Below are 20,418 nucleotides of genomic sequence, written 5' to 3' on the forward strand. Positions count from 1 at the left end.
AAATTCAAAAATATTGGAATTATCCCATGTATTTTCTCAGACCACAATGGATTAAAATTAGAAATCAATAACAAAGGAAATTCTGGAAACTATACAAACACATGGAAATTAAACAGCATTCTACTTAATGACATATGGGTCCAAGAAGAAATCAAGCAGGAAATCAAAAAATTTATTGAAACTAATGAAAATAATGATACATCATACCAAAACCTGTGGGGTACTGCAAAAGCGGTATTAAGGAAGAAATTTATTGCATTAAATGCTCACCTCAGAAGAATGGAAAGATGGCAAGTGAACTACCAAACACTTTACCTTAAAGAACTAGAAAAACAAGAACAATCCAAACCTAAAGTTAGCAGATGGAAAGAAATCATTAAGATCAGAGCAGAACTGAATGAAATTGAAACCCAAAAAACATTACAAAAGATCAATCAATCAAAAAGTTGGTTTTTTGAAAAGATAAATAAAATTGACAAACCATTAGCATGGCTAACAAGAAAAAGAAGAGAGAAGATTCAAATAACAAAAATTAGAAATGAAAAAGGTGATATTACAACTGATTCATCTGAAATACAAGGAATCATTTGAGACTACTATAAACAACTATACACCAACAAATTTGAAAATCTGGAGGAAATGGATAAATTTCTGGACACACACAAGCTCCCAAAACTGAGCCATGAAGACATAGAAAATCTGAACAGACCAATAACAATAAAGGAGATTGAAGCTGTTATCAGAAGGCTCCCAACAAAGAAAAGCCCAGGACCAGATGGATTCACAGCAGAATTTTACCAAACATTCAAAGAGGAATTGACACCGATTCTTTATAAACTATTCCAAAAGATTGAAACAGACGCAAATCTCCCAAACTCATTCTATGAAGCAAACATCATCCTGATATCAAAACCAGGTAAAGATATAACCAAAAAAGAAAACTACAGGCCGATATCCTTGATGAATATAGATGCAAAAATCCTCACTAAAATACTAGCAAACAGAATACAGCATGACATACGTAAAATTATTCACCACGGTCAAGTGGGATTCATCCCAGGGATGCAAGCTTGGTTCAACATACGCAAATCAATAAATGTGATACACCATATTAACAAACTCAAACACAAGGACCATATGATCATCTCTATAGATGCTGAAAAAGCATTTGATAAAATTCACTCATTCATGACAAAGACCCTCTATAAGTTAGGTATAGACGGAAAGTATCTCAACATAATTAAAGCCATATATGATAAGCCCACTGCCAATATCATCCTGAGTGGGGAAAAGCTGAAAGCTTTTCCTTTAAGAACAGGAACTAGACAAGGATGCCCACTCTCACCACTCCTATTCAACATAGTGTTGGAAGTACTAGCCAGAGCAATCAGAGAAGAGAAGGAAATAAAGGGCATCCAGACTGGAAAAGATGAAGTCAAACTGTCCCTGTTTACAGATGACATGATCCTATATATTGAACAGCCTATAGCCTCTACCAGGGTAGAGTCTCCGCCATTGTCGAGTAGAAGGTGTGATCCAGGCCCAGACTGGCAGGGCTCCCTCATGAACAGGCTGTTTGAATTGTTTATGCTGTTCAGATGTGCCCAGGGGTGATCCTGTCAGCCCCAACAGAGCCATCTGCATCCCCACCCTCTGGTGGGGCTCAGCAAATTGCCCACCACTTGGTGGTGAGCTGTCAACACCACGGCTGTTACAGGCTCAAGTCTGCAAGCACCCACCATGAAGCCACCACCCTGTCCCACAGCCCCTGCTTCTGAGGGTGTGGCTTGGACACCTGATGGTTGTATTCTTGGGCTTTTTTCTGACCCAGCTCTGACTACAGGGGATGTGAGGTGCAGTTTCTGTCTTGGTTCCCAGACTGGGACCACTTCACCATGAACAAGGTGAGGTCTCTCACTCCTTTCCCCCTTACGAAGCCCCAGCAAACCCTGGACAAACGAGCGAAGAAGGGAGGAAGCATGGGGCTTAGGGTCCCAAGCCTCCAGCCCCTAACAAAAGGAGGCAGGAGGCATAGCTGGGCATGGGGGAGAGAGTCAACCCTGGGTAGAGTCCTGGCCCTCTGGGCCTCTGTACAGCCAGTACACATGGAGGGCTGAGGCTAGCTCAGGGGTGAGCAAAGATGGCCTTGAGTTAGCTCACATCATGGAAGGTCACTGAGAACAGAAGACCAGGCAGGGGCCTGGCAAGGACTCAGACCAAGAGGCCTCTTCTGCTTTCCCTTCCCAAGGAGGCATTGCCCCACCTCACCTCAGTGCTCCCTGTTGGGGGCCAAGGCTGGTTACAGGCAGAGCGCACAAGTGGAAAGTCTTACACTTCAGGGTCGCAGACTTGGATGGAGGCTGGGAGCCCACCTCCCGCAGCCCCCTTCCCACAGATGGGGAGACCAGGGCTCAGGGAGGGGAAAGGGTAGGAGCAGAGCCTGGATCCTCAAGGCCGACCAGAAGTGAGCCAAAAAGGGAAAGGCAAGGAAAGTGAGGAGGGTCTCTGGACGGACATGGCAGGGCCAGATGGGAAGGTCCCGGGCCCTGGCCAGGCTGGGCAGTCGGCCTCCCTTCCCGGGCTGGGCTGGGTGGGGGCAGCAGGGCTCAGGCAGGCGGGCTGTTGATCCAGCCCAACAATGATGAAACGGCCCCTTTGTCCTGCGGCACCAAAGTTGCTGTGACTGGAGGAGGCGTGACGTGAAAGGATCATTGTTCCCACTTGGGCAGCCACTCAGGGAGCTGGAGGACCGGCCCAGAGCAGGCTTCATGCCAAGACTTCAGCCCTGCTGCTTGTGGCTGGCTGGGATGTCCTGGGCTCCCAGCCTCCTACACATGGCTATCCTCCAACCCTCCAGGGCCAGCCTGAGCAAAGGTATCCCCATCCCACCACGGTGTCCTCTCCCTCCCTTGAGCTCCTCCAGTGTGGAATCATGATATTGCAGATCATGAAAGGGGTGCTCACCATTGTTGGGGACTGGACCCTGCTCTTCACATATATGTAAACCCTGCTAGGCAGGATGATAAGAGAGCTCAGGAGTAAAGAGGTGCTTTGTCCTGGGGCAAGGAAACATGCCAGTGACATTCACATCCCCAGGCTGTGGCCTCAGGAACATCTCCTCCCCACCCCCATCCCCAGCACCTGGCAGATGAGGGGAGAAAGGGCCAGAGGAGGGAGTTGGGCAGCCCCAGGCCACACATCACAAGCTGGTCTGCTGACACCCAGGCTAGACCAGCCTCCCCACCAGTCCTCAGCCCTGATGGATCTCCATTCTCTCCGGACACCTGAAGTCCCTTCCTCCCCAGTCCCATCCTCTCCTGGGTTGAATACTCCAATACATCCTCCCTTAAGCACCTGCCCCCTGAGATCTTCCCAAAACCCAAACCTGATCAGGTCCTGCCCCAGTTTCAAACCTGCCTGCCATGGCCTCCATGTCCAGAGAAAGTTCAAGCTCTTGTGCCGGCAGCATTCAAGGCCCTCCCTGCACTGTAGCAGCCAGGAGTGGGATCTGTCTCCCTCAGCCCCTGTGTGGGAACACTGACCACAGTAAAGACTGTTTTATCTTCCTACATCCAGCCTCCACCCTTTTGCTCCCATAGGACCAGCCCCCTCGAGGGCACATTTCCCCTCCTTCTCCAGGTAGAGCTGCCTCTGGCTTCTGGGGCTCAAGGCAGGGGTGATCAGGAGTGGCTGGTCCAGGCAGAAGCTGGAGGCCCCTTCTTCCCATCCCAGGTGGCCTACTGGCTTCAGTGCCCAGTACTCCTCTCCAGGGTTCTCCTCTGTTCCCAAGCAGCTGACATCAGGCTCAGTCTGACCCAGGCTAATTAAACCCTCCCCTAGCCCAGAAGAGGCTCTGGCTCCAGCTCTAGACTTTTTCCCCTGGAGGGACGGAGCTAATTAACCAAGAGGGTTTAATTAATCAATTAGCGTGGCCTCCAGACCCTTCCACTTTGCTGTGGAAGCGGCAGATTTATAAACAGGAGCTGCCAGACCCTTCTCTGGCTGGAAACTGGCAAAGGGGAGGGCAGGCAATCGTGGTGGGCACAGAGGCAGCGAGGCCAGGGCTGCAGAGGCAGGAGATCCAGAGGTGCAGAGGTGCCTAGTCCCACCTCCTCAGCTCCACCAAAGGCTTGGGCAGGTACAGAATCAGTGATGCCTGAACACATGAGGGGACATGGTGAGGCAATTACCGGGGACCCATGCAACACCTCCATGTGCACAGGTCACGCATGCCTGACTCCCAGAGCTAAGCAAGTTCCCAGAGGTGCCCCAGCACTCTTGCCAGCAGGGCCCCCAGGGATGGGGCTGCACATAGGGCCACAGAAACCAGAGCAGGTACCAGAGTCCCACCTGGGGGACGAGGTTAGGGAAGGCTTCCTGGAGGAGGAGGCTTTTGAGCTAAGCTAAGAGCAGATAGAGGTAGCCACCTGGAGAGGTGGTGTGTGATGAAGAGTACTCCAGAGGGAGGAAATAGCATGCACAAAGGCTGGAGGCAGGAACAGCCTGGAAGATGTCTCCTTCTGTGAAAAGCCTCCCAGACTGCCCCACCTGTTTGAACTGGCATTCTAGGAGGATGGCCTGGACTCCACTCCCTCTCAAGCCTCCCGAGCTGTTGGCTGCTCTCGCCAGCTCTCCTCCACCTCCCTGACCAGCCCAGGCAACCCACAGATGCAGCACAATCCCTTTAGAAAGGGGGCTCCAGGCTCCTTCCCTGGGGTCAGCAGAGGTAGAAGTCCAGGTGGTGTCAGAGTTGAGAGGGGGTCAAAAGCTCAAAGGCCTCCTCAAACCTCTCAGGCCTGGTGTAGTTGAGAGCAGGGACTCCCAAGTCAGCCAGATCTGTGTCTCTTCCCAACACATGGCTTCACTGGTCTGTCTTGGCTTCCTCATCTGCCCATTGAGGATAACCTAGCACCTCCCTCTGAGGGCTGTTGGGAGGATTAAATGAGTTTATCATGCAAAGCCTGCAGGATACCCTGGCCCAGAGCAAGGGCTGTGCTGTGCGTGTTATTATTCTTACTCTTACTGCAATTAGACCTGCCAGAGGATCAGTAAGTCAGCACAACTCCCAGGCAGGGGCTCAAGCTGAGGAATGAGTCAGCCCCCAGCCCTTTGCTGGGCCCCTACAGTGTGCCTGGCACTGCCTACATACAGCTTCTCCAAATCAGCAACAGTAATAGCCAAACGTAAAAGATAAATAGTCCTGCTTTCCTTTTGGAAGCCAATTTGGAAAAATGGAGCACAGGTGTTTGCCCCAAAAATGCCACTTCTGGGCACAAGGCCCAGGGAAAGAATCTGAGCTGCAGAAAACCCATCCCCAGACTCCCTGCCCAGAGGTACTGATGAGACAATGAAGTGAGGCCACCTGAGTGCCCACGACCAGGGAGGGGCAGTGGTCCAGCCTCCCTCTCTCCCAGTGGCAAGGGAGAGGGCTGCAGGGAGGGGACTGACTCCAGGTATCTGGAGAAAAATGGGAGTTGGTTCTTTGCTCCTGCAGTTCCCCCACCAGGAGCACCATTGCAAGCCCCCACGCTAGCCTCTGTTGGGGAGAGGAGAGAAGCGGCTCCTGCTCCGGGAGGAGCCTGGGTTTCAGGCATGTGTGAGTGGCGGAACCAGGGCCAGGCTCTCATAGGTGCAGTGCTGAGATGGGCTGACTTGGGAATCAGGGGAGCTAGTGGGGAGGGTCTTTGGGCAGGCAGTGTGGGAAACCGAGCAAAAGAATAGAATGGCTAGGAGCATGCTGAGACCAAAGCCTTGCTGATGGCCCCGGAGGGACAGCTAGAATCCATGATGATACCATCCCAGACTGAGAGCAGGGAGGGGCAGACCATGGAGCTGTGACCAGGGGTTACAGCTCACCTGGGTGCCTTCTCGCTTGGCAGTACTCTAGATTTCTCAAGACCTCAGGACCAGGGGAAACTGGGGGTGGGGGGAGTCCCCTGGGTAGGGGGAGGAGCAAGTAGATGGAAGGAGCAAGTGTCCTCAAGGGGCTACAGCAAAGCAGTCTGCTGGGGCAGGCAAGTGCCTGGCCTGGCTCACCCCTCCTCAGCCAGCTTGCCCCCAGCCAGGTGCCCTGCCCCAGCCCCTTACTCCAGTCAAGGGCCCTCTCCTCTTCAGCTGGGCACCGGCTCCTGAGCCACTCTTGGCTACTGAGGCCAGGCTGTCCAGCCCTTGGGACAGAACCAAGGGTCTGGGCCATAATCTTTGAGTCCTGAGTTTGAGGACCAGGTCCATCAGGGTCATTATTCTCATCTTTCGCCTCTGCAAATGGGGAATTTGGGGACTGGATGGGGGAGGAGGCTTGTCCAAGATCACACAGCGAATCAGAATGGCTGGCCCTAAGAGGTGCCCATCAGCAAGGGCAGGGATGTCAAAGATCACATCACCGGGGTTCACATTCCTGAGGTCTGGCTGAGAGGCAGGCCCTTCATCCTTCTCTCTCCTCTTAAATCTACAATTCTTATCCCCACTGTACAGATGAGGAAACAGAGGCTCTGAGAGGGGCCATCAGGGCTGTGCTGTCCTGGTAGAGTTCCCACTATGAGGGAGGACCTTGGTGACCACTGCCTCTTTCCGGGTGTCTAGCATGTGGATGCACAGTGAGGGGTGGGGCAAGTTACCCTCTGGGGAGATGCGTGCGGACTCAGAGGTTCCCCGTGGACCCACACATTCCCTGGCTAAGCTGGAATTCAGGCCATGGACATGGAATCAGACAAGCCGGTACCCACTGCTCGCACCATGGGTCCTGCCTCCCATGGGGCCCACATCCTGCTGGTACTGCAGATGTGTCCTTCTCTCCCCCGGCCTCCCGTGCACGATGGTCCAGCCCTCCTGACCCAGCCTGAAGGACCATCCCAGCCTCCTCACTTCCCTGGGCCTGAACGCTTGCCTTCAGGCTGCCCTCCACTCAGCAGCTAGGTGAACTTCATAGTGACAATGAGACCTTGTCAGCCCGGCTTGAAGCCCTTTAGGGGCTCCCCTGCCCCCTGAAGATGCTCCTCCCCAGCCCACCACGCCCTGTGGAAGGGCACTGCTGCATCTCCTTTGCCCGTAGCCCTCAGACCAGGGGGCAAGTGTAGACACAGAGAGGGGCATAGGGAGCCCCTACATACACACAGAAGCTACAGGGGAGAGGATGCCCCCTGGAGGTGTACAACAGGGCAGCCGTGGGAAGGCAGCTGGCTGCCTGGGCACAGCGGGGAGGAGGTTCTGGTAGGGGCTGGAGTCCAGGGGTTCGTCTGGCCCAGCCAGCGACAACGGGGCTGAGGCCTCTGAGAGTGCTAATGACAGTCCTTAATGACCATGACTGGGAAGGGATGACTCCACCCAGGACGCACCTTGGTGAGGGGAGGCTGGAATCAGAGGCAGGCGGTTCCTTAATCGCTACAGGACGTGCTTGGGCTTGTCCAGTCTGAGAAATGAGGAGGCCATGTGTGTGCACGTATGTGCATGTGGGGGGGTGGCCCTCACAGGGCCAGAGAAAGAAGGCTCCCAGCCTGATGAGGAGGCAGGGCCTGGTGAAAAGACTCAGGGCAGCAGGAAGGGGAGGTCTAGCTTCTACTCTGACTCACTCTATGAAATCCCTCTGTGAGCCTCACTTTCCCCATCTGCACAGTGTTTAGGGGAACAGGACAATTCTGAGCCTTCCCAGGGCTTTCAGGTTGCTGGCTCTTAGGAGCCAGATAGGACTAATCCTAGGAGTCCTCTGGAAGGAGGTGAGAGGGCTGTGTCCTAGTGGGGCCAGGAACAAGCAGGGAGAAAGATGTCAAAGATCAGGACCTGGACGCACCCCCCTGGGGCACCCAGAAGTTAACATATTAACCTGCTCTCTCTAGAGAAACCTGGCTCCTGCATCAGGCCCTCTGGCTTCTGCTGAGGGTTTGGGTGTAGGTGTTGGCATCCCAGACACATCCCTACTGACGCAGAGGGCGGCCCTGTCCAGACATGGTGTCAGGCTCAGTGGCAGCAAGAGGGACGGGGCAGGTTCCAGCATGGGCTTGCTGCCCACCCCCACCCTGCCCCATTCACGAGGCATGACTATGTTTGTGCCCTGGGAAGGGCCCTGTGGGCGCGGCAGGCAGAGCAGACCCCTCTTCTGGGGGCTGCCTTCCCTTTACCAAGGCTCAGAGTGGGACCACACTAGGGAAATGTTCATCTCTTTTGTGTTTTTCTTGCCAGAGCCCCTTCAAGGTGACCACTCCACAGTGCTACAAGTTCTTCCCGGTGTCTAGCCTTAGTCACTCCTGCTGTTGCACCTAATTCATTTATCAGAAGACAAGTTGAGGGCCCCATTATCCTGCCACCCAGGCTGACATCACTGAGCTTTCCCTCGGGCATGTTCCCACTCCTGGGACTGCCCAGCTAGCACAGGAAATGGCTGGTGGATGAATGTGCGAGAGAGTGAGTAAGTGGTTTGGATCCTCCTTCCATGAGAATGCTAAAAAGTGGCTAAAAAGTGGATGAGGAGATCTCCGGGGCCTGAGCTGAGATGAAGACAGAAACAGGGACCCAGGGGGCAAAGATAGGGTCAAGTGGAGAACTACAAGACTTGTGGCACAGAGACAAAGCCGAGGCAGCCCCAGAGAGCCAGATGTCCAGGAGCTCAGGGAACATTGGCATCAAGGGCCCCAGCCAAGTATGGCCTGGAACAGGCAGGGCCCACGGGGAGAGAACATGGTGAAACAGGGTGGAAAGCGGGGACTCAGAGCGAGGGTCCACGAGGTGGGAGCCTGGGATCTGGGTGGGGGGGTCCAGAGTGAGCATGGCCTAGCCCAAGGTCAGAGCGAGGGTCCAAGGCCCCAGCCACTTAGCCACAACCTGAACCTCTGTCCCCTGGCAGGGAACCTTAGCCAGGTACAGTGCTGAGGTGGGAATTTCTACAGATGAGGACACTGAGGGTCAGAGAGATCACCTGGCCAAAGATTGCAGAGGAGTAGGTGGTGGGGTAGGCCCTCTTCATGCACTCCCAAGCCCCCCAGGCCTCGTTTTAAGGAGTTGGCTCAGGAGGTGATTGCTGCTCCCACCCCCGTCCTGTGCTTGGGCACACTGGCTCTGCCAGGCACTTACTCTGCCTGTTGAGGGCCCAGCCCCCAGCCCAGCACCCGCGGGCTTCCCTAGCCCTGGGTGAGGGCAGCAAGAGGGAACAAAGGCTCAGTCTCTGCCTGCTCAGGCCCCCACCCCCTTGCCTGTCCCTGGCACAGAAGGACCAGGGCCCTGAGGGAGCCCGAGAGCAAAAGCAACACCCGCCCCTTTGCCAATGCTGTGAAAAGCCCCCACCACAGCCCCCTGTGGGCCTGCTGACAGAACAGCGGTGTCTGTCCATTCTAAAGACAGGAGCGCTAAGTGGGAGAGGTGAAGGGCTGGCAGTCACACAGCTAGAGTTTGAACCCCGGTCCCATGGTTGGCAGAACCTGCCCTCTACCCCTGTCACAGCCGAGCTGTGAAGGTGGGGTTGTATTCTGGTCCAATTTAACTCACAGGCAGAGATGGGGCAGGGATGGAGAAGGTAGAGCTTTGGCAGCTCAATGGGGAAAGTCCCCAGGAAAGGGGCTGAGTTGGCCTCACTCTCCGGCCCTGCCCACCCACCTTCCGTCTGGGTCCAGGTCAGTGCTGATCACATGGTCTGCTGAAGGGACATAGCCTGAAGGTACACGGCTGTGCCAGAAGCAGGAGTAACTGAGCCAGCACTCAAGCCTCCTGAGTCCCTGACTGGGTCTCACCTGATCCAGCCAGAGGTGAGGGAGGCATAAGCCACTCTAGAGCCACCATTTCTCCATCTGTAACATGGAGCTGTGTCACCCACTGGGGTCCTCACTACCCCATGCTGTGGCCACCATCCTTCTCCAGTTCCTCTCCCTGTTCCCTGCTCCATTCCAGGGCCTCCAACCTGGAAGGCCCTGCTCTGTACAAGCCTGAGTGTGGCTAGTTCCTCCCTCGGAGCCCAGACACAGAACAGAAAATGAACACAATGTGCTCACCATGCCACAAACACAAAAGCACTCAGCATCTGGGTGCGATTGGCCCATTTTACAGAGGTGAATACTGAGGCTGAGGGAGGCTCAGGGACCTGTCCAAGGCCATGCAGCTTCTAAGGAGCAAAGTGGGGCTGACCAGCTCCTGGCCCAGGGTTCACAGTCCCAGTGGCATCACAGGAACTGCAGGCACGGGGAGGGGTGAGAGGCAAGTAAAATGCAGACTCCCCTCTTCCACCCACAACAGCAGCAAGAAAAAGGGTCAAGACCCTGGTGCTGCTGGGGACTGAGAGACAATAAGGACAATGCCCAAGTGGACAGCCTTGGGCAATTCTGGTGAGTCAGGCTCAGCTGTGAACTTGGTTCCTGCAGCCTCAGAGGCTCGATTGCAGCAGACACCCACAGAGAAAGCCCTGATGCCCCCTAGACTGCCAGTGTCTAAGGGCTGGGGAAATGCCCCCTGCCCGGCTTCATCCGGAGGTTCGACTGCTCCCTCCCATCTGTTGGGGCACCTCTGACTGGTCTAAGCTGATACTAGGCAGACCCCAGACAGGACCAGGCCAAGGCCTCACAGAGCAGGCACTGGGATGCCAGTTGACAGCAGTCCCCCCACCCCCAACCTTCACAGGCCCCAAGTTCTTACAACACAACTCACTTTAAAGAAAAAATAATATTTATTTGCAATATAAACAAAGTCCCGTTGCTGGTTCGGGATATATATATGTATGTGTGTATATATACGTAGGGTCACAAATTTTCCTTCATAAGATCATAAAGCAAAACTGGCCACCCTCTGGCATACCCTCATTTACACAAATCTGATGCATCTTTCTGGGTTTTTCTTTTTAAAAATAAAAAAAAGAGAGAGAAAGAGAACCACGTACAGCATGAAAGCTTTTTCTCGTTTTCTCGACTGTGGCAAGATTTTAGTCTGCTGCCCTAAAGAATCCCTGAAAACCACCCCTGTGAGGTAAGATGCAGTGGGGGTAGAGTTTCCGTGGTCTCACTCACATGCTGAGTGCTGGCTCCCTCAGGGACCCCAGCCCGTCTGCTCACCCCTTCCTGGGCCCCCATGCGGTCCTGACATCTGGTAGAACTGAGGCTGGAGAAGAAACAAACTGGAGGAGGATAACGGAATCCGTGGCTTTGTTATGTGGATCCAGAGGGTGGGGTGGGGTAGACAAAGGCTCACCCCCTTCCCCTAGTCCATTTCTGCCCCACCTGCCCCTGCCCTAGGGTAGAAATGGGTGCAAGTTTCCTGGTAGTAGAAGGCCTGGGCAAGATGAGAGCAGGGTGGGCTTCCACAGGGACAAAGGGGCTGGGAGTGGCAGCTGGACCAAAGCAGCAGCCAGGTGAGAAAAGGATGGGGAGGCAGGGCTGGGCCCCCACCATCTAAGCTTTCCCCAGCTTCTGGGCCTCCACTCCCAGTTACAAACAGAGAGAGAAAAGAGACAGAAGTAGTGGGTAAGTATATAAAAGGGCCCAGGGCCCAGGCCCTCCTAGGGGCTGAGCCCAGAGGGCTAATGCTACTGCTTGGCAGTCTCCTGTAGCCCCACCTCCAGCAGGTCAGCAGCAGGGCCCCCCATCTTCCGCCTCACGGAGATCTGCAGAGACCTCCAGAGGGGCAGGTGGGAGGGCAGAGAATGCAAAGACCACCCATCCACCCCACCAGCCACAACTGGCAGTAGTCACCCCAGACAAATGAGGTGCCAAGTTGGGCTGGGCCAAGGGTGGGATATAGCATGACTGGGGGTCCCGATACCTGAAGAGCAGCAAGCCACCCCTTCAAGGGCCTGCCGAAGAAACGGAGGCTTCACACATGTGCAAAACGCATTTGGTCAAGATCAACACGGGGTTTGTCTTTTCCATTAAAAAAAAACAAAAACAAAAAACCAAACACACCAATAATTGCTTTTTGAAATAGAAAGAGAAACAAAACTGAGAACACTTCTCTCTCTCTCTCTCTTGCAGGATCAAGAAAGGGATGAAATACTGGTTTATACAATCCATTGTTGCATGTAGCCTGAAAATAACACTTTCTGTTAAAAAAAGAAAAATCAAGAAGAGCTTGAACACTCTTTGCTCCAAGGAGCTTGGATTTACCTGCCAAAAATAAAAAGTAAACTCAGGTCCATGGATATGTCTTTAAAAAATAGCCAAATTGGCCAGGCCATCAGCAGAAAGGAGTGTCCTGGGACAATGACAAAGCCCCATTGAACCCCCAAAGCCATGTGTCTGAGAGCCAAGTCCTCTCCAGCAAGTCCTGAAAAAGGAGGCCTTGTCTGTGGACCCTGCCCCCCACAGGATGGTGAAGGGGGCCCGGCCATTGACCAGCCTCGGCCTCTGGGCACAGGTGATGTCCATGGGTTCCTCAGACCAGACACAGCAGGCTTGGGACTTCCCACCTGGCCCTGTGGAGTACTGGGGAGGTGCCCAGTGCCACACCCACCTCTGCACCTGGCCTCACGTGGACTCAAGAGTGTTGAGTGGAAATAGGTTGTGGTTGGTGGGTGTGGAGAAGTAGAGCTGCTCACTGGGTGCATGGTTGTCGCATGGGCTGCTAAGCCCCAGCGTCCGCTCAAAGTCCAGCAGCTGCCCCATGAAGTTGAAGTTGGGCGAGATGTTGGACTTTTTCCTCTTGACGAAATCATAGGCATCATTGAGTGACAGGTTCATCTTCTGCATCAGGTAGGCCACGGTGACCGTCACTGAGCGGCTGATGCCTGCCAGGCAGTGCACCAGTACACCACACTTCTTGGAGCGGGCCTCGTCTGAAACACATGCACATGGGTCAGGGAGGTGCCTTCTCCAAGAAGCCTTCCCACATGGGGTTACAGCAGGTGGGGCTGGGACACAGACAACAGCATGGTCACTGGCTGCTGCTACCCAACTCTTAAAGAACCTGGCCAAGCTTGGCGTGGGTGGGGCAGCAACTTAGGGTAGAGGTCAAGAGCATGGCCATGAAAATGGCTTTGCCACACTCTAGTTCCACATCACTGGACATCCCTGTGCCTCAGTTTCCCCACCTATAAAATGGGCCTACTTACTCACAGTGCTCTCATGAGGGCCTGAGACAAGTAAGGGTTCAACAAACTGTGACAAATGTGCTCACTGCTAGTCCTACTGCTGCCATAACTGTGCACTCTGGCTGTGCTGAGGGCATCACCTGCATCCTCTTGGGTCATCTGCACCATTGCCAGTAAACCCATTTTATCAATGGGGAAACAGATGCAGAAACAAAGTGACAAGCCCAAGACCATAGCAAGGCTCCTCCTAACTCACCACCTGCTGCTGCCAGGCCATGACCTGGGGGTGAGGGCTGAGTTATTCTCTCGGTGCAGCTCACATGGGTACTCCCCAAGAGTCTCCCAGGAAACAGGCCTGAAGGAGGCTCCTCCAGAAGGAAGCAGGTGGCCCGGCCCTGCATTCAACTCTGCCCTCTGCCCAGGAAGTCCCCAAGGCCTTGGATAATGGCCACACCTGAGGTTCCAAAGTGAGGTTTGCTTAAGCAGGGCCCACCCCTCCCACTTACTAGGGCTTCCTTCCCAATGTGCCACAGGCCCACATGCCAGTGACATCTCCTACCACAGCCAACTGGATTTGACCAAACCCCCCTCCACCCCCAGCTTCTCCAGTGCCACCCTCACACAGTAAGAGCTGAATAAATACTGGCTGAGCTACTGAACAACTCAGTCCTATAACCTCTCCTCTCCTAGACCCTAGGACAGCTGCCTCTCTCTGTGCCATAGCTGTGCCAGGGACACAAATTAACAAGAGACAATTGTGGGGTCCACGAGGTCCCCACCTTCCTGGTTCCGAACACACCAGGAATCAGGCATACAGCATCCTACAAGATGCTGCACAAGTTCACAAATTGTTCTTCATTGCCTCTGTCCTAATAGAGCTTCCCTTCCCCCCATCCCTGCCCATCCGAGGGTACCCAGGACTAAGCATACAGTAGGTGCTTAATCCAGACTGGGGGCCAGAATAGCAAGGGAGGGGACAGATGTTGAGGCCGTGTGGTCTGACCTTGAGATTTGGGGCAGGGGTAGTAGAGACAAGCCTCTGGTGGTGACACACCAGGATGTGGGGAAAGCCTGGCCCCCCAGACCCACTCCCAGGTGATCCGAAGTAAAACTGTTTCCACTGGCTTTATTTTTAGCCCTTTGCGGGTGTGGCTGGTGCTTGATCCAATCCCACTGAGTCTTATGGGATGCTTGGGCCTCAATTCCTTCACTTGTCGAATGAGGAAAAAAGACCCCCACCCCCAAATGGGGAGGGGCCTTCAAGGATGAGGGTACCCACAAGACAAGCTCAGCCCTGGAGAATCCAGGTTCCCCGTCTCTACTGCCCTCCCTCATTGGAGAGCTCAAACACTGAGGCAGCACCTACAGCCCTCTTGGCCATGACCCCCTGGGGCAGGGCTAGGAAGCTCCAGGCAGCTCCAAGTCACAGCCCCTCCCCTAGGCCTCAGCTTCCTTCCTTCCTCCCAGCCAGGCACCTAGTTTTGGTTCCCAGTAAGCGGATGAGGCGGGGAAGCCTCCCACTTCCTGTTATTAAAGCCAGCCCAGCCCAGCCAACACCAAAACGCCCTCCACTGGACATAGCTGCCATCAGGAAAAGACCACACAGGCCACCCCCATCCTGCCACCAGAGGCTAAGCAGAAGCACTGGGTCACTAGGCTCAGAGAATCCAGGGTTTACATTCATCCTGGGCCTGTGTCCCTTCCCCACACCCTGGGCTAGACCTGAGGCCTGTGAAGATGACCTGCAGTCTAACAGCCTCCAGCTGGCCAAAGAGGAAGCAGGATGGGGAGCTGGGACAGCTGAGGCTGGGGATGTAGGGGCCTTAGAGGGCTCTATGCCAGGCAACAGGATGCCCCACTCTAGGGGAGGCCTTTTTCGGGTTCCCCCCACCTTCTCTGTACACCCCCTATACCCCAAGCAAGCCAAACAGCCTGCTGAGAGCACTGGGGGTCCCATCGCCCTCTGGGTCACCATACTCCAACTGCTGCCCATTTATGGGGAGGCCTTTGGCTCTATGGCTACCTTTCAGTCCTCTCAGGTACACAGTAAAACCTAAAGAAGCACTATGACAGCCCCATCCCAGAGAGACACATGTGCCAAAGCGTGATGCAGAGTGAGTGAGACTCGTGGGAGGTCTGTGAGCTGTGATGTTTCAGCTTGCTAAGCCCGAAACAACAGTGAAGCCAGAAAAACACAAGCAGGACAGCAGAGAGCCCATAGGGTGCTGACAGCTGGGGGTGCCCACGACTCAGGGGACTGCTCAGGCCCTGACAGGTAGAGGGGCCTGAGGACTCGGTGACTCACAGCAGGTATGGGTACACCCACAGACACATGCTGGCACACGCTGAGCACACACAGATCTCGACAGGCCCAGAGGAACCTAGTCAGGCGCAGGCGACACCCAGAGTCCCAAACACACCTTGATGCACCCACCCATCCACCCTGCCCAGTGCACAGTAACACCTACCAATGAAGCTGATGGCCTCAGGGAAGAACTGGGAGAGGTTCTGGCTCCAGTGGTCAGAGATGGGGATCTGCTTATAGGTGAACTCGCCGCCATGCTCGAAGGCATTGGGCAGGTTGGGTGTGACATTGAGGATATACTTGATGCCGTACTTGCCGAGCACGTCCAGGTTGGTGGAGTCCTTGGCGCAGCCGAGGTAGAGGTAGGGCAGGATCTGGACGGGGAAGGCTGGTTGGCTGGATGGCACAGGGCTGCCGTCCGACTCAGTGGCACTGCTGGGCAGCTCTCGGTCTGACTCACCGTCCGAGCAGTCAGAGCTGATGCGTAGGCCCCCCAGGCCCAGCACTGAGGTGGGTGGTGAGCCACTTGGAGAGGATGAGCTGTCCACGTTGGTCTCGCAGTGCTCTGAGTACTCCGTCTGGAACTTGTTGAAACCACCTGTGGCCAGCGGGGAGAAGGGGCCTGAGAGGTTGCTGAGAGCCCAAATGACCCACATGAGACCAAAGATGGCCAGGGCTCCCCCTGTCATACACCACAACATCAATGGTCAACATGGGCCATGCCAAGTATGTATATGTGTACCCTTCTCTTGTGTTCTCTCCATCTAAACTATGACCACTTCACAGATGTGAAAACTGAGGCCCCAGGAGGTGAATCAACATGCCTGAATTACGAACTTTTAGCCATAACACTTCAGGGCCCCTGGCCATGTCACCAACTTTAGGGCACTTGAGGACAGGCCCCAGCACACTCCTCATGTGCAGCTCCCACGCACACCCAGCATCTGTGGGTGCTCACTAACAGCTAAGTGGTAAAGAAAGGAAAGCAGACAACCTCATCTCAGGCCAGCACCTGTGGGTTGGCAAACCCCTCTTACAGGTGAGACCACAGGGGCAAGAGCCACATCTGGGTCAGTTAGAGGTAGAGAGGGCCTGGGCCTCCTGACTGGGAGTCTAGCCGTTGTCCACTCCTCCACCCACAGTTGGGGAGGCCCTGTCCCCAAGCAGGGACAGATTCGTAAAAGGGCCCCAACTCCACTTCTCCGGTGCCCTCCATGAGAAACAAGGCCTCCTCAGCCTTGGACCCACAGAGAGGGAGGGCCACTGGGGCTATACAGGGACAGGAGAGATGGGGAGCGCCTTGCAGCTAGGTATGGGCCCTGCGCCCGAGGGTGCCGCAGGCCTCCCCTCCCCTCGCGCCGTCCTGCTGCTAGCGAGAGGCCATTTTGGAATGTTAATTGGAAACACCGGCGGCAGCCACTCGCCCCCCCCCCCCCCCCCCCCCGGCGCTGCCTCCCCCTTCTGCAAGCTCTGAGGTGGCAGGCTGGGGACCTGGGGGCCCCAGGAGACCTGGACCAGGACAATAGACATTGCCTACGCCCCGCCCCAAACGCCTCCAAGAGGGGGCAATCCTGGGGTGGCAGGAAACCTGCCGGTATCCCGGAGACCCCAACCCAAACGGTCCCCATGCGCTGGAGGCACAGATAGTGCTATAAAAGGTGACCTTCCTGGCCCTGACCTTCCAGGCACACGAAGTCCAGGCTGTTCTTGGGTGCCCTGCCGCTTTCGGGGTTCCAGGAGACGGCCCCTCCCTTCACTGAGGGACTCAGCTGGAGCCTGGGCGTTACTGTCGCCCCATCAACAGGAAAAAAAATGAAACCCCAGTCGGGGAAAAGTTTTTTCCGCCCACTCGAGTCGTGCCGAGAATGGGGGCGTTGAGGGGGACCCGCGCCTGCCCAAACCCACTCCGTGGGGGCCCGGGCTACCAGGAGGGCAGACAAGGGCCGGGGACGACGTGGCGACCCGCCGGGCAGGCAGAGCGCAGGGAGAGGAAACAGCTTCCAGCGGGGGCGTCAGAGAGCCGGGCGCGGGCGGGGGGAATCCTGACCCCGTACGAGGTCTCGGTGTTGCCCTCACCTTGGAGGTAGTAGGCCTGACAGCCGTCGTCGCGCAGCTTCTGCAGGAGCAGGCCGAGCACGGAGGCGGGAGCCCCAGGCTCGGACTGCCATTCGGCCGTGGCTTCGTCGTAGAGCAGCACGGTGGCCGCCTTGCAGCGCGTGGCGAAGCGCTCCTTGTCGGCGTGATTGGGGATGATGGAGCGGATGGGCAGGTTGCCCTTGCGCAGGCGGCGCAGCATGAGGCCCGGGATGGCCAGGTTGATGGCCGTCTCGATGTGCGACGACTCGAAGAGCTCGTGCGGCCGACAGTCCAGCAGCAGCAGGGACGCACCGCCGCGCGCCTCCAGCTCCTCCTGCAGCCACTCCGCGCTTTTGCAGGGCATGGCCACCGCTCCCGTCACCCCGCCCGCCCCGGTGCCTGCGTTGGACCCGGACCCCGCACCGGGCTCGGACCCCGCCCGGGTGCCCCCAGCCGCCGCCGCCCCCGAAGCCGACATGTGCGCCCGCGCTGGGGGGCCGCGGAGCTGGTTTTTCATGGGGAGTGCGGGCGGCCCGGGGCCGGGGCCGGGCAGCCCTGCCTTGGGACGGCGCCCCGGCCGCGTCTCCGGGCGCCCGCCTCCCGCCGAGCTGCACGCCCGCCGCCCCGGCCTCCCGGCCTCCGTCCCGCCCGCCCGGCCCTCCGCGCGCGCCGCGGCCTGACAGCCCCAATTAAACGGCGGCTCCGGCGGCCGCGCGCCGAGGCGTCCTCCGGTGGGCGGGACCGCAGGGCAGGCGCCCGGGCTTAAAGGCACCGCGCCTCCGCCGCTCCTCCCCACAGGGTGCACGGGCGCGCTCGCTGCTCCGTGCGCCGGGAGACCAGCGCCCGGGCCTTCCCCGGTCTCCGCGGTCTCGCTATAAGCCACCCAGGGGGCTCGACCAAGATGCCCTTCCTGCGCTCTCTGTCCTCACTCCCGGCTCTTCCCTGCCTTTCAGGAAGGGCTGCCCTGGGGGCGTCCTACGCCTGGCACTTCCACCCAACATTCACAAAAGCAGTTTCCCAGGGGGTGGGGCGGACGGGCGGTCAAGCTGAGTTAACCTCCCCTCTTCCCCCTTGTCATCCCCATTCATTCTTTCATCGAGTTCATTCAACGTGGAAACTCTGAACGCCTACGACGTGCCAGGCACTGTGCTAGCTGGTCACCGTTTCGGCCAACTGAGTTGTCCTCCCTGACGGTCACAGGCTCTGAGACCTGAGGTGGAGGGTCTCACCCCAGCAGGCCTGATGGAAAATTGGCACCTAGACAACTAGCGGGGTAGAACGGCTCAGGGCCGCGCCACCCACCACGGGCAAGGGTGGAGAAATCCTGGAAAGGACCTGACCTACGAAGAGAGCGCGAGCCCTTTAAGAAAGCTGTATAAGAGGGGTAGTGACAGGCTCCGAGTGAAGCGCCACGTGACTTTTCTACCGGGGCGGGTGGGAGAGGAGAGCTCGATTATAATCTGCTTTCCTTCTCCTACCTCCCTCCCAGCGCACCAATCAAGTTTCGCGGTAGGCGGGCACGCACCAGCCAGATGGCCAATCGCGAGCGAAAGAGGTGGGGGGGGGGGAGCGAGGGGGGGAGGGAGGCGGGGCCCGCCGCCAGTTCCACCCAGCGCGGGAAGAGGGCGGGGTCTCCGCGAGCTCGTGTAGACTCGCAGACGGGCGGGGCAGAGGAGGTGAATGGATCTGCAGGTAGCGATAGAACAAAGCGGCTCGACTTGGCCGGCGCGCGTGCGCAGGACCTGCCAAGCTTTCCCTACGGAGCCAGGGTGGTCTGCCCCGGGAAGGAGCTCGCTTCTCGGCGCTGCAGTTCACCTGGTCCATTCCATGCCGGGCGGGGTGCCCCCACGTCCTTGGGGCTTAACCCCCTATTCTGCCCGCTGCTGGTCAGCTCTGAGCTACCGTGCCGCCACCCCCGATTGAGAGGGGTGGTGCTTGAGATTTGCCGAGGGGAGGGCTTCTGGAATCCCAAGGATTGGAGCTTTCCGCTGACCTCCGACCAGAAGGCACGAAAAGGAGAGGCCCAGGAGCAGTCCCCGTCCCCCCTCCCGTCTTCCAAGGGAGGGATGGTCTACCTGAGGAGTTTCATCAGGTGCTGCAGGGCTGTGTCCCAGCAAGGATCTCTCCCACAGTCATACTCCCAGAAATGTCACAGCAGTGCAGCCAGAGATGGTCTTCAGTGGGGATTGGGTGCCAAAAGGTGAAAGGAGGCCCAGAGTTGTCCTGGATTGCTGGGCAGAGCCTGCTTTCCTGGAATTCTAGGCCCTGTGGAAAGAGCTTCCAGGACCTGAGAGGCTAAGACCGAGATTCTGTACTGCCACTTTGCTGACTTGTGTGACCCGAGTATGGTCCTTACTGCTCGGTCTCAGTTTTCCGAATGTAGGAGAGTGTTGGTCTAGAAAATTCCCAGCCAGTCTGTGAATCTGTCCAGCTGGGAGAACACGTTCTGAGGCTGGGCCCCTTGGCTGGCAGTCTGGGTGGTGGTTGTCAGGGATGGAGGCAGCACTCAGAAAAGAGGCCTGAGCAAACCCGCAGGGGAGGGCCAGCTGCTGACCAGTGAATCATTAACTCAGCAGGCCTTGTTGAGGACCTCCTTGTTGAGCACCAGGCACTGCCTGGAGCTGGAGTGACAAGAGACCCTGCATCCTCCACTCAGCAGCACAGACAGCCTGCCTGACTCTCCCCTGCTCCACCAGGGTTGGTTAAATGCCAGTCGGGGTGCACCCCCAGACCGATGACAGGATGAACAGAGACCCTTCTTTCTCTAGGGGAAAGACTGGGCTTGGTGCCCCCACTCCAGACAGGAAGGACCATGCTCTGCTAACATAGTAGCTCAAGACGTCACATGCCCAGTAAGCCAGGGTGACATCTCCTGAGGGGCAGAACAGAGTCAAGTTAACAGGAGGTTCGTGCTGTCCTCACATGAGACTGGGCTATGTGCCCCACTGCGCTGAGGCATGCTTGAAGGGCGTGACTGAAATGGGAACCTCTTCTGTGTCCCCACAGCCCCCTTCCCTTATTCATGAGGGAGAACCACCCTAGA

At 56.5% G+C, this 20,418-nt stretch overlaps 1 protein-coding gene across 1 annotated transcript; it reads right to left on the reverse strand.

Annotated features, from left to right (window-relative positions):
• Nucleotides 1-10,623: 10,623 nt before the first annotated feature.
• DUSP7 (dual specificity phosphatase 7) lies at nt 10,624-17,981 on the reverse strand. The gene is made up of 3 exons (XM_063114301.1): nt 17,376-17,981; nt 15,463-15,897; nt 10,624-12,739 (listed from the first exon to the last, which is right to left on the reverse strand). The coding sequence occupies exons 1-3, from the start codon at nt 17,890-17,892 to the stop codon at nt 12,432-12,434; spliced, it is 1,260 nt and encodes a 419-aa protein (XP_062970371.1). The 5' UTR covers nt 17,893-17,981; the 3' UTR covers nt 10,624-12,431.
• Between the last annotated feature and the right edge of the window lie 2,437 nt (nt 17,982-20,418).

This window comes from Cynocephalus volans, chromosome 11 (genome assembly GCF_027409185.1).
Source record: "Cynocephalus volans isolate mCynVol1 chromosome 11, mCynVol1.pri, whole genome shotgun sequence".
Taxonomy (NCBI): Eukaryota; Metazoa; Chordata; class Mammalia; order Dermoptera; family Cynocephalidae; genus Cynocephalus; species Cynocephalus volans.

Bases quoted from the DNA above. Each gene is read 5' to 3' on its own strand.
- DUSP7 (XM_063114301.1), bottom strand. From the start codon at position 17,892: ATGAAAAACCAGCTCCGCGGCCCCCCAGCGCGGGCGCACATGTCGGCT. The intron at 15,898-17,375 runs GTGAGGGCAACA...CGCTGGCCACAG, and splicing joins TCAGGCCTACTACCTCCAAG to GTGGTTTCAACAAGTTCCAG. The intron at 12,740-15,462 runs GTAGGTGTTACT...CATGTGTTTCAG, and splicing joins TGAGGCCATCAGCTTCATTG to ACGAGGCCCGCTCCAAGAAG.